Source organism: Rhinolophus hipposideros, assembly GCF_964194185.1.
Source record: "Rhinolophus hipposideros genome assembly, chromosome: 1".
In the NCBI taxonomy this organism is placed as follows: Eukaryota; Metazoa; Chordata; class Mammalia; order Chiroptera; family Rhinolophidae; genus Rhinolophus; species Rhinolophus hipposideros.
In genome coordinates this window covers 79,041,158-79,055,468 of record NC_138047.1, presented here as the reverse complement: position 1 = coordinate 79,055,468, position 14,311 = coordinate 79,041,158, and the positions used below count along the sequence as shown (strand labels likewise).

Here is a 14,311-nt window from a genome sequence, read left to right as displayed (position 1 = left end):
TGTTTGCTGATATTGAACTGCTTTTTTTTCCTATAAAAATTGGCATTTTCATGTATTATTATTAAAGGCTCTCAAAAACGCAAACAACATTTTCTTTATTGTTTTCCTGAAAATTAGGTTAAATAATACTTTTCAAGTCTGGATTATGTCTTAAAAATATTTTCTCTGGAAGTTTTATGACTTTGAGTAGAAAATGTTTTGTGTAATGTTATTAATGGCTAGTATTCATTGAGTGCTTATTATGTATTAGGCAGTATTCTAATACTTTCTAATGCTTTATATATTTTAATTGATTTAATCCTCAACATTATTATGAGGTAGAAACTATTGTTATTATCATTTTAAGGACAAGGGAGTTGAGGTACAGAGCAATGAAGTGACTAATCTAGGAAATTTTGTCAAGTTTGTTGTTTTTGTTAAAAGAAAAACTCTGCTAAAGTTTTTGTTTGATAAGTGGCTTCGATGACATTAAATGTTTAAAACTGATAAAAATTATTTGGGGCTATTTACATCACTGAAAAATTGATAGATATTGTCAATCCCTGAATGCGAATGCCTCAAATACCTCTCCCCCCATCCAATTACAAATTCTGACGAATTTTCAATTGTCACATTGGCCCAGTTCCAAAACCATTGGCAATATAGTAGATTCTCTTTATCATCTGTAGCTGGGACTGTAATTAGTCTTGCTGTGGTACATCAGCAAATTTGAAGTATGCCTATCTTCCCAAATTCTTGCCACTTTCCTCAGTTTTTAGGACTTCTTGATTTTGGTATCCTAAAGTGCCCTCGATTTCTTTCCACTGTGTCCGGAAGCCTGTTTGGAGCTTCATATAACTGGAGTCTATTTTCTGTCCTGTTTTTCCTAGGCTTTCTTTTCTCAGGATAATTGACTCAATTGTTAGATATTTTTTGAGCTCCTGTTTTTTTCCCTCTACATAAATGACCCCTATAAACACTGAAGCTGGAAAAACCTTATATTAGGTGCAAAAGTATTTGTTGTTTTTTGCAATTATTTTTAACTTTTTAAACCGCAATTACTTTTGCACCAACCTAATATAATCCTTCTGGGAACACAATTGCTGACTTTGCATGGGAACTTTCCTTTTAGTTTTCAGTGCCAGATAGAAACTGATCCCCTTAGACACTGTTAGACTCTGTTAGTGTTGAAGCCAGCTCAGCAATCTCAGTAGTCCTTTTAGGCCTGTCCACCATATGGCTAGTTACTCTGCTTCCTCTGCTTGCCCTGCTCCTAGATCTCAGCAGACCCTCTTCTAGGGTAACATAGGTCATGGATAGGTATAAAATTAATATGGTTTCAGTTTGGCTGCCTGGAATGAAAATGTCAGCGATTGTCAAAAAGTCAGGGAATTTGTTTAAATTGGCAGTGGTCATTGTCTTTAAAAGTTGTATGCATAAGAAGTAGATAACTGAATTATTATACATGTTTTTATAATGGTCTGTTTGTTCCAAAGAATCCCACTCATTTCAGTTGCATTTAGTTTGAAAAATTTGAAAAGTTTCTAGTCAACAGTCTCCTTACTGAACAACACATATTTCTCAATGGTATAACCACACATGATTTTGGTTTGGATTCTACTTGTCTTCTCAATTTTGAGGTTTGGTTCCTTTTCCCCTTTTATTCTGTTCTTGTTATTCAGATATCTTACATCTTATCTTACTCTCCACCCCCGCCTTCCCCTTCTTATTTGGAGTTATGTGTGACATGTGGTCTGTTTTAGTAACATTATGTTTTCACATGTATTAGCTTTCTACAGATCATTCAAAACTGATTGAACATGATGTTACTTTCTTGCTAACTCAGCAGGATGAAGTATTAGTGGGCATTTTATTAGGATTTGAGATCTTGGTTTATGAAAAGAAAAGTTGAAGAAAATATCTTTACAATAAAACAGACAAATAAAGCATAAAACTACTGAAGTTAACAAATTTAATCTTTTTCTTTTGAGCTGCAAAGCTCTGCAGTGTTTAGAAGCAGAGTGAAGTTTTTAAATTGTAATGCACCCCCCTTTTTTTTTCTGGTGTCAATTACCCAGAAATCTTTTGGTTATTGATAGTGAAATCCAGAACAAAATTATGTGAACTAATAATAGAATTGTTAAGGACCTATATAAGATAATTTATTCTATGTCTCTAGCTGCATATAATTTCAACCTAAGTTCTATATCAGCTCACAGATTTCCAACAGAGAAATAGAAACAGTAGGATGGAGAGATAGATAGATAGATAGATAGATAGATAGATAGATAGATAGATAGATAGATAGATAGATAGATAGACAGACAGACAGACAGATAGATATTAATTTTTAGGAATTGGCTTATGTTATGGTGGAGGTTGGGACAGCAAGTCATAGGCAGGACATCAAGGACACTGAACTCTTGGACAAGAGCTGAGCTGCAGTCCCTGGGTGGAATTTCTTCTTCAGAGAAGCTTTTGCTCCTAAGGCCTTTACAACTGATTGAGTCACGATCACCCGTTATCTAGGATAATCTTTACTTAAAGTAAACTGGTTATAGATTTTAATCACTGATAAAATATCTGCACAGTAACACTTAGGTTAGCGTTTGAATAACTGGAGTCGATAGCCTAGCCATGTTGAGTCATAAAACTGACCTTCATAGTGACCTACTAACAATACTGTTTTTTAAGCTGTCGTGCAGGGTGTCATGCTGGGTCTCAGTTCCCGTTCCTCACATAAGAACGCAGGATATGGTGAGGCCAAAAAGGAACACCCACAGAGTCAGAGATAGGGGAGTCGTACCACTATATTCTCGCTGGTGGCCGAGCAAGACACACGAAGTAGGATCCACACAATCCGCAGTCCGCCATCCACCTTCTGCCTGCCAACCAACCAACCAACCAATGCAGTCACGGCAGTTATATCAGCAGCCAATTGGCCAACCGGCTACAGCGAACGGCCAACCACCACCCGAGCCAGCACCCCCCAACGCGAGGTCGAGAGCCTGGGAACTGCTCTCTGGGACTCCGTCCCCACATAAGCCCAGACATTTTCTTTATTAGTTTTACTGTATAAGTATTTATTTTTTATATTTAAAAGGTGATGAGTTAATCTGAATTTTTATTGTGGATAACCAAAGAATAATGTAGTAACTGTATTCTAATAATCCTTCAGATTACCTTATCACATTCACAAATTACCTCTTTGTAAAAAAAGAAAAATTAGTTTTTCTTTTAGTCCCTCTCCTTATTCAACTCTTTTATTATCTTCTTGCTTAATGTACTGTCTTCAATTTCTTAGCTTTGATTTAAAATACACAATTCAGGTTGTGTGTACACTGCAGTGATACTTGGTATTTATCAGATATTTGTTAGATTATTTCACAGTTCTTATATCTTCTACTCTTTAAACTTCATCTTAGTGTCACATTTGTTTTTTTGTTTTTTTTTAATAAATGATGCCACTACATTGTTGATTTATATTTGGCACATTATGTTTCCTAAATATTTTTGTCATATTTTATTCTGTGAAACTATTTTATTTTATAATAAACAGAAGTTATTTTCAAATAGCGGTCCAGAGTTTTAGGATGAAGACTCTCTAATGAGTTCTTGAAAAAAACTAGTTTGTATTGGAAACATTGTTTAGTTATACATGCCATTACCTCTGGGATAGACTGATATTCTACCAAGGATTATGGCTCTGCTGCATTAAAATAATGCTTCAAAATTTCATAGGATCCTGAAGCTTGGCAAACTCTGGTTTATGATATTTTGAAGGAGTTTCCAGGAGACTGACAACATTTTTTTTCTAAATCATTTTAAGCCTGACAAATTTTAGGTTATTGCCAAACACTTTGGAAGTCTCTCATGGATATGGAGACTTACGAATATCTAATTTAAAATTATTAGTTAATGGAGTGTGCACATTTTAATAAATTCTGATGTTTTTGTTTTATATTAAAATCAGCTCTATTGAGGTATTATTATGCCTTATTTACAACGTAAGTATATGCATTTCTACACGGGACAGATTTCTGTTTAGATAATGACTGTCGTACTGAATTCTTACTCATTTCTAATGGCCACATCATGCCTTTGCTCAAGTTAACTCATTTAAGAGTATTTTTATATTTATTGCTTATATATTTGGGGTGCCATTCTAGACGCTGGTGATATATTTTGAACAAGATCGGCATTGTTCCTGCCATCATGATATGTATTATCTAGTGGAGAACAACGACATTAAATAAAAATCTATACAAATCTTTTTTTGTTTTTAATTTTTTTTTTTTTTTTTTTTTTTTTTTTTTGGTTGTTGAGAGCCCACTGGCCCATGTGGGAATCGAACTGGCAGCCTTCGGAGTTAGGAGCATGGAGCTCTAACCGCCTGCGCCACCGGGCCAGTCCAAATCTATACAAATCTTTAGAGCTGAAATAAGTGATACAAAAGGAAAGTACGATGTAGCATAGATTATAATATAGGAGGAGCAAATTGATTTGGGGGGACCAGAAAAGTGTTCCTTGAGCAAGTCACATTTAACTGAGGAATGAATGCTAATAATAGGTAAAAGTTAGATTGTGATTGCTATGTGTCAGGCACTATTCTAGGCTCTTATTATATATTAATATTAACTCATTTCACCCTCAGAACAACTCTGTGAGACATTGCTATTGCTGTCTTCATTTTACAGAAGAGGACACTGGGGCATAGACAGGTTAACAAACTTCCCAAAATTACAGTGTTAATGAGTATTAAACTTGAGATTTCAGCCCAGACAAAAGAGTCTGAGCTCTCAACTACTATGTTTTGTAATAGGAACTAACTGGGAGAAGGGAATGGGGGAGATCATTTTAGGCAGTGGGAAGCCAGGTGCTAATACCTTAAGGCAGTAAGGGGGAAAGAAGGCCGGTGTGACTGGAAGTTAGTGAGTGAGAGGTAAAATAAAATAAAACTAAAGAGGAAGTTATATGTTCAGATTTATTAATTATTATTTTATCACTTAGACTTTAGTGTGAAAAAATATTGGAAGGCAGTAAGAATGTGAGAAGCTCAGTTAAGAGATTGTTGCAGTAATAAGAGATGATGTTGGTCTAGCTTGGACCCAGATTGTGGCAGATGGAGCAAACTGTATGTAGATTCTGGAAACAGTAGGAAGGTGGAAGTAACAGGACATTTGTTTAGATTTAAGAAAGGGAGAGTGCTCCCAAGTTTCTAGCTGGAGCAGCTGCCAGGATAGTGGAACCATTTACTGAAATTAGTTGTACTAAGGGGAATAGGCTTAAGGAGCAAACTATATGTTCAGTTTGGGTTCTGTTGAGTTTGAGGTAACTTTTATATTAAAGTGAGAAATTGTCTATAAAAGCCTGGAATTCGGAAGAGAGTTCTGGACTTGAAATAAAATTTGAGAGTTTTTTCACCCTTGGGAGTAAATGAGAAGAAAATGCAATATGAAGACCCAGAATCAAAGGTGGAGGAACTAAAAATATTTAAAGTGGAATAGGGGCCAATCTACAGAGGAGACTGAGGAGAGGTAGCCAGATAACTGTAAGAAAACTTACAAAAGGTGGTAAGATAGAAATCACAGGAATGCAGCTTCCCATTTTGGTTTTCTGATAGTATTGTTTGCTTTTCCTTCTAGAACTTTACAGTAATACCAAACTGCTTAGAGTTCAACTTTGTATGCTCTTTATTTAATTGAAAAACTCGACCTTTTATTTCATGATTTTCTTTACTATACTCTTTTTTTCTTTTTTCTCACTAAGTGTTCTTACAAATTTAAGTTTCAAGTTTCTGTTTAGATCTCTTGGAGTCTTTCATTTTAAACTGGTAGCTTTTTATCTGGAGCATTTTTTAATTTTAGTGTTTCAGATCATTCTGTATAATACTCTCACCTTAGACAGTTTCAACTTCTAAGATGTGACCCATATAATATCCTGCCCTCACATCTCACATGATTGCCTGTATGCCATTGTCTTTCATCTCTACTCCGTTATGCAAGACCCTGCCTTGGTCTAGTCATTACCGAGGTATTCCTTTTACTGGCTCTCCAGCTCTGAAATTCTCCTTTTTCCATCTGCTGCTGTCTAATTTGTCTACCTTTGCTAACTTTCCATTTTCACCAAACCTCTTTGTAGTTATCACTATTCCCAATCTCATAGCTCCTTCACTTCTTTGTCTTGGCTACCATCTATATATTTTGTGTTAACCATCTTCCTTATCTAATCTAGAAACCACGTTGCATGGATATTCACCGTACCCCAATTTTTTAAACCCTTTGTTTCTCCTGAAATAACTTTATCAAATCCCCAACCACTGGTAAGCCCAGTTGTACTTTTCTCTTGCTCCTCTTCTATTCATCCTTTTATATATGTGTAAATACACACACACACACACACACACACACACACACACATCTGTTGCTTTGTCAGACAATGCGTTGGTCACTACGGATAACTGATGAGGAAAAAAGGTATAGACTGACCCCTAGAACTGTGCTGTCTTATTCATAGATGATTGATCTGTTGGAAAATAAACATTACATCATAATATTGATTGTGCCCACCAAAATTTTATATTATTACTTAATCTTAGAAGGCCCCATTTTATTAAGTGTTATAATCATAAATGGATGTTGTATCTTGTCAAATAATTAAAACACTTAATAAAATGTGTATAGAAGGAAAATAACCTTAACATAATAAAGGCCATATATGACAAAACCTCAGCTAATATTATAATTAATGGTGAAAATCTGAAGCCCTTCGCTCTACTTTCAGGGATAAGACAGGGCTGTCCCTTATCACCACTACTATTCAACATAGTACTGGAAGTCCTAGCCAGAGTAATCAGGCAAGAGAAAGAAATAGAAGGCATCTGAATTGGGAAGGATGAAGTTAAATTGTCACTTTTTGCAAATGACATGATGCTTTACATAGAAAACCCTAAAGACGCCATCAAATAGCTATTAGAAACAATAAAATAATACAGTAAAGTTGCCAGCTATAAAAATCAATGTACAAAAACCCATTGTATTCCTATATACTAACAGTGAAATCTCAGAAAAAGAAATATAATAATTCCTTTTATAGTTGCAACAAAAAGAATAAGATACCTAGGAATACACTTAACCAAGGATGTGAAGGACCTATACACTGAAAACTATAAAACATTTTTAAAAGAAATTGAAGAAGACACAATGAAATAGAAAGACATTCCGTGTTCATGGATTGGAAGAATGAACATAGCTAAAATGGCCATATTACCCAAAGCAATACACAGATGTAATGCAATCCCCATCAAAATCCCAATGGCATTTTTTTAAAGAAATAGAACAAAAAAATAATCAGATTTGTTCTGGGAACCACAAAAGAACCTGAATAGCCAAAGCAATCCGAAGAAAAAAGAATAATGCTGGAGGTATCACACTCCCTAACATCAGTTTGTAATACAGAGTAACAATAATCAAAACAGTGTTGTATTGGCAGGAAAACAGACACACAGACCAATGGAACAGAATTGAAAACCCAAAAATAAACCCACATAAATAGGGACAGATAATTTTTGACAAAGAAGCAAAAAACATACAATGGAGAAAAGAGAGCCTCTTCAATAAAAGGTGCTGGGAGGATTGGAAAGCCACGTGCGAAAGAATGAAACCAGACTGGTGTCTGTCACCATGTACCAAAATTAACTCAAAATGATCCAAGACCTAAACCTAAAACCTAAAACAATAAACTACATAGAAGCAAACATAGGTACTGAACTTATGGACCTTGGGTTCAAAGTTTTTTTGAATTTGACCTCGAAGCAAGGGAAGTAAAACCTAAAATAAATGAATGAACTAAAAAGCTTCTGCACAACAAAAGAAACCATCGACAAAACACAGAGGCAACCAACTGAATTGGAGAAAATTTTTTCAATTCATACAACTCAACAACAAAAAAACCAAACAATTGAATTAAAAAATTGGCAGAGGACTTGAGTAGACATTTTTCCAAAGAAGACATACAGATGGCCAATAGACATATGAAAAGATGCTCAACATCATTAATCATATGAAAAATGCAAATAATCACAATGAAATATCACATCACACCCATCAGAATGGCTATCATCAACAAGACAAATCGTAAGTGTTGGAAAGGCTGTGGAGAAAATGGAACCCTCAGACACTGTTGGTGGGAATGCAGATTGGTTGTAGCCCCTATGGATGGCAGTGTGGAGATTCCTCAAAAAATTAAGACTAGAATTACCATCTGACCTAGCAATCCCTCTCCTGGGTATATACCCCCCCAAAATCTGAAACCATTTATCCGTAAAACTATATGTGCTCCGAGGTTCATTGCAGCCTTATGTATGGTGGCCAAGACATGTAAACAACCAAAATGTCCTTTGACAGATGATTGTTTAAATAAGATGTGGTTTATATACACAATGGAATAGTACTCTGCCATAAGAAAAGATGAAATAGTGCCATCTGTGACAACATGGATGGATCTTGAGATTATTATGCTAAGTGAAATAAGTCACACAGAAAAAGTTGAGAACCATGTGATTTCACTGATATGTGGGATATAAAACTGAAAGCAACAAAGGAACAAGACAAAGAAACAAAAACATATAGAAATAGACAACAGTTTAGTGTTTACCAGAGGATAAAGGCAGAGGTGGGGATGATAGGAGAGGTTAAAGGGGGTCAAATGTATGGTGATGGAAAGATCAATGACTCTGGGTGGTGAACACACAATGTGATATATAGCTGATGTATTTCAGAATTGTTCACCTGAAACCTATGTAATTTTACTAACCATTGTCATACCAATAAAATTTAGTTTAAAAAAAAGGCCCAGGATGGTACAAAGAATCCCAAATTGATTTTCTGTTCTTTGTCCATAGTCATGATTCAGAACATTTCTGCTTTTCTCTAGTTTCTGAACTCAGTTTCACAGACCTTGTGTCGGACACAGGCTGTCAAGACAGTCTGTCCCTAGCTCCCAATTTCCCTTCCCTTCAAAATTCTTTATATCTTCATCCAAACTTTTCCTTCTCCTATCCTGTGTCAGAGAAACAATGAGTTCTTTTTTCCAAAGGTAAGCATTTCCATATGTTTTTCTGCATGTGCATGGGAGAGTCTCTACAGAAAAATACTAGATGAAAAGAACTTGTTTAATGTATTGTTCTATTACACATTGGTCCTATTATTCTATGTTTGATAATTATGCCATTAATATAGAGTTTAAAAAGCTCTTCTAAAATATCATTTGTACTGTATGTTAATATCTTTAGTGGGGTATATTATTTTGTTATTAAAATGTGTTAATCAAATATAAAGTGGATTTGTTTTCTTTACTCAGAGAGACTGGTGGTTGTGGCCGAACACTGTGAACAGAGTCTAGAAGACTTATTTCGAGAAAGGAAACCCGTGAGGTACTGTGTTATATCAGGAAATTTAAATGAAAAGCAGAAATTGGCAAACAAAAAGACATTTTAACTAGATACTATAGGCTTTTTGTTTCTTCTGTTACTCGTTTAATGATAAAATACAGGTGCAAATTTTCATTTTAGGAAATTTAATTCAAGCGCCTCATAGAAATTCATCACTGACATTGTCAACTTTTGTGAGGTAGGCATTCTCCAAAATACTAGACCAAAAAAATTTCCTACAGAGGATATATGCGAAAATTTGAAATCTTTTTAGTACTAAGCATTTCTCTAACTGACATTAAGAGTATTTTCCTTAGAGGAGTACTTGGTAACATCACAAGATACTGGCATTCCCAGGGACACAGTGAGCTGTGTTAAGTAAAGGCCATGTTGAAGAGGAGCAAAAAATAATAAGCATGGCTTGGGGGGCAACTAATGATATAATTTAAATTCAGTTATTTCAATGACTCAGTAAATTGATTTTCTATTTTAGGCATTCTTTGCAATAAGAGCATATTTCTAAATTTTATTACAAATATTCTATTAAATGAGCTAGCTTCTTCACATATTTTCTGAAAATATCTTAAAATCATCAAAAGTATTTCTTTAATGGATAAACTACCAAACCAATGAAAACTGCTTTCCAGGAGGCTTTATATGATTATAAATATCAGTTCTAATTTAAAGAAATATTCCTGATGGTTAATACTTTTTAAACACTGCTGTATTCTAGATGAAAGTAAATTTTTTCCATGGGAGAAAAAAAATGTGTATCTTACTAAATAACAGTAATGTAATGGAAGCAAAACAAATAAATTGAATAAAAGTGCTTTCCTTGTGACTTTAAATGATTTGGTTTTAAGCAGTCTCTGAAATGAAAGATGCAGATATCAAATATACCATTGCCTTTTTTAGAAAAGTCTAATCTGACATAGGTAATAAAAGTGACTTTCTCTATATTTAGTGAATATGTTTTTACAATTGTAGTTTTTGCATGTCATAAATCTTTGATTTTATTTTTTTAAGAACATATTAGTTTGCTCACCAAATAAGTTTATACTTTATATGCCACTGATGCTGTGAACAATTTTCTGTGAAAGCTAGGTGACCTTAAAATTGAAGAACAATTTCAGCCATATCTTTATGGAAAAAAAACACTTTATTTTAATTCAGCCAAGGTTAAGTTTGCATAAAGATTGGAAACCAATTATAGCCACGGATTCATCTAGAAATTTTAAATGAGCCTAGGTTAAATTTATAAAAAGATTTATAATTCAGTATGTATGATGAAAAAGCCACTGACTAACGAGACAGTTTGGACAATTCTCTTAATTGTTTTCCTTATCTGTAAAACAAGGAGTTTTACTTAATCTAGGTATCACTCTAAAGGAATTCTCAAGTTTATATTTTATTTAATATGCATTATATCTGATAATATTATATTGATCAATTGCCTTTATAAGTATATATTTCTATGTTTCTTATACTAATATATAAACCTACTATTGCCCTTTATTTAAATGGTAGATTTCTTAACAGAAGAACCCATGACAAATCGTAGTGTAAAATTGCACTGCTCTAATATAAAAGGCTTACTTGTTATAAAAACATCTATTTTTATGATCCCACAATCTCACTCCTAGATAGAGGACCTGCTCAAATTTTGACCTCATTTGTCTCAATTTAGTCCCAGCCCTGCCTTGGTATTTAACCAAAAGAAAGGAAAAACACATGTGCACCAAAATATTTGCACAAGAACGTTTCCAGAAACATTATTCACAGTAGCTCCAAACTGGGAAGAACGCAGATGCCCATCAGTGGGAGAATGGATAAACAGATCAGGGTATATAAATCAACAATACTGATACATGCAACACCATGACCAACCTTAAAAATATGCTGAGCAAAAGAAGCCAGACACAGGAATTATAGTCATCATTTATGTGACGTTCTGGAACAATCCATGATGTTCTAGAACTCATCCATGATGGTAGATATAAAAACAGTGCTTGATTTGGGTTGGGGGGAAGAGTAATACAAGAACTGATTCAAAATAGCCGTGAGGGACCTGTCTGAGGTAATGGGAATTTTTTACATCCTGATCAAAGTATTACTTACATGGTGCATGTTCTTGCAAAATTTGTCAAATCTCACTGAAATATACACTTAAAATGCATTTCTCCTATGTAAATTACACCTTTAGTTTTTAAAAAGCCTGTTGAGTTATTTACTTTGCTTGAGTTGTAAATCCCTTATGTGCCAACAATATTATCGTGTTAATGAGGAAGTTTGATCCAGTGGCATATTTTGCATTTCTTTGTTCTTGTAAGAAGAAATAGTGTGAGTTAGTTATTGCTTCTTAACAAGTCACCTTAACACTTAGTGGCTTAAAATAACAATAAGCATTTCCTCACAGATTTTCTGGGTCAGGAGCTCAGAAATGGCTTAGCTTCCTTGTTCTAGCTCAGGATCTAAGGATGCAGTCAATGTCAGCTGAGGCTGTAGTCATGTGAAAGCTTAACTGGTGCTCTGTTTCTAAGATAGCTCAGCCATGTGATACTAGTTGTTGACAGGAGGCTTTAGTTCCTCCCTGCCTGAGTGCCTTCCCACAGGCCTTTTGGCCATCCTCACAGCATGGTGGTTGGCTTCTTTGAGTGAAAAGAAAGCAAGGTGGAAGCTGCAATGCATTCTATGACCTAGCCTCAGGAACCACACACTGTCGTTCATGCAGTATCCTACTGTATACAGGCCAGCCATTAACTCCATTCAGTGTGGGAGGGGCCTACACAAGAATGTGAGCCCCAGGAATCAGGGGTCTCTGGGCACCATTAGAGACTGGCTACCACCGGTCTTAGAGATCCTACACGTACTTAAGAAAACTAGGAGTGAGATGCTAAGCCAACATTAACACTAGCTGAAAAAATAATTGCTAATTTTTCTTATTGTAAGAAATAGGTTCTTAAAATTATTTAGTATTCATTTAAGGTATTTGGGGCAGAAGAAAGGAAGAAGAGAGAGAGGGTAGATCATTAAAGGGATACCCACAAATATTAGAGGTGAAGTAGGCCCTTCGTAGACATAGCTGTGCTGCTATTGGAATTGCTGTACATTCTAACTATTGATGTTACACACGGTCTTATGTTCCAGCCATTTCCAAGGACTCTAAACTACAACTAGAGTAGTTCTCTGGTCCTCGGGATGGTCTAACTGTAGGATTTCTTTATGATCTCAACATTTCTTCTCTGCCCATATATGCCCCTCCTTTACTTACTAAAAGAACTGAAGCAGGAAAGAAGACAAATTTCAATTTTCATCATTTTACCTCAACTCTAGCATTTTTATTTTTTTAACTTTCAATCGTACTATATAAGAATACAGTTGATATTGCTTTGCCAATTAGACTAAATCCAATATCTCATGAAATGTTTTATTTTTCTGTGCTCATCATCATCCTTTATCTGTGTTTTAGAGATGATAAATCTCACAGCAGTGAAACAGCAATAGTTTCAGTAGTGTAAAGGTGTAAAGAAGCCACCAGTCTTCAATGTCTTTGTATATGTCTTCATGGGGATAAAATGTTATAGATGGAAGCATATTCTTTGAGCAGGCAGATGAACATGAATGGGAATAAATGTAAATTTCATGTTTTCTTTTATGCCATTTACATTTTCTAATAGTCTTTCATTTATTTAAAATAGAACAAACAGTAGTTTTAATGAGTCTTTGTACTGTATAGTATGCATTTTATATATATATATATATATATATATATATAATATATATGTTTTCAATTAGGATATATAAGAATTTTTGTGAATAAATTCTATTTTTTCATCATTCTGGTCATAGACTAAAATTCAGTATTTTCCTTGTTTGTTTTAGAATATAACATTCAGCACTTACTGTCTTTAATAGAAATGAATCTGTCAGGTTCGGTTCCAAGTTGTTACCTGATCCAATCCATCCACATTAGCTTTGTGGAAAACTATTTGAATTTTCACGTGTTTGGATTACATTGATCTCCAGTAACAGAGCAAGTTTCATGTGCAGAGTTGATGTGCTGCAATTTTAATTAATTCTATAACCTGTTTATGGAAAGTGAGATGTTCTTATGGCTTATAAATCAGTTATTTCCCCTACTGCCAAAAGTAAGCACCCTACACTTGTAAGAGAAACCAATGCAAGGGAAACAGAAAATCTATATATATAGGGTTGCAATTTGAGATCCATTATTTTAACTTGTGCATCTGTTTCTAACTGTTGTAAAACTGTAAGTTGCTAGTTGTCTGGTAGGTATTTGCAGTTAGTTGTTTGAGCTTAAACATCATTAGAGGTGTAATCTTTCTGGGTTTATTTTGAAGAAAGGTTTAAATCTTTTGTAAAATTGGTTTGATGGGGAGTAGAGGAACAAAAACTAGAAACTCAGTGAACTCTTGTCAGTTTACTCACTGACTTTTTTTCATAACAAATTTAATATCATTGAAGTAAGTAATATTGTACTAAAACATAGTAATTTGTATTATAAATATATTGTAGCTTAAGACTATAATGCAGTTTCAGATCCCATTAGAAAATTAAGCATTCTCTCTTTTTATAATTTTAATGGCCATAAAACCCTTTCGAGAGTTCATATTACCCAAATAAAATAATAGTTTTGTATTATGGATGACCTGGAGGTATTACTGAGTCTTTTTTAAAGTAATGTTATTTGTGTGGATAATTTGCTAACCTGTCTGAAAGAGAAAGCTTCTCACCGATTTTTTTTTTTTTTTTTTTTTGAGCCTATTCAAGCCTGAATATGAGGAGTTAGTTTTTGGAGAATGCTTTTCTCCTTTTAGTGGCTTTTATATGCTACTTGTGCCAGAGTTCGATCTGGCCAAAATTTCTCTCCAGTTTCAGTTA

The 14,311-nt window shown here is 34.4% G+C and overlaps 1 protein-coding gene across 3 annotated transcripts in view; it reads left to right on the top strand.

Moving 5' to 3' along the window:
- The window catches only part of TBCK (TBC1 domain containing kinase), a 177,942-nt gene that overhangs the window by 8,748 nt on the left and 154,883 nt on the right, over positions 1-14,311 (top strand). For all 3 annotated transcript variants that reach the window (XM_081046007.1, XM_081046005.1, XM_081046006.1), the window contains one exon: positions 9,340-9,412. Coding sequence is in view for 2 of the 3 variants with exons in the window: in XM_081046005.1 (XP_080902131.1) it covers positions 9,340-9,412 (73 nt within the window). In the remaining variant the exon portion in view is untranslated. The remainder of the gene's footprint in view (positions 1-9,339; positions 9,413-14,311) is intronic.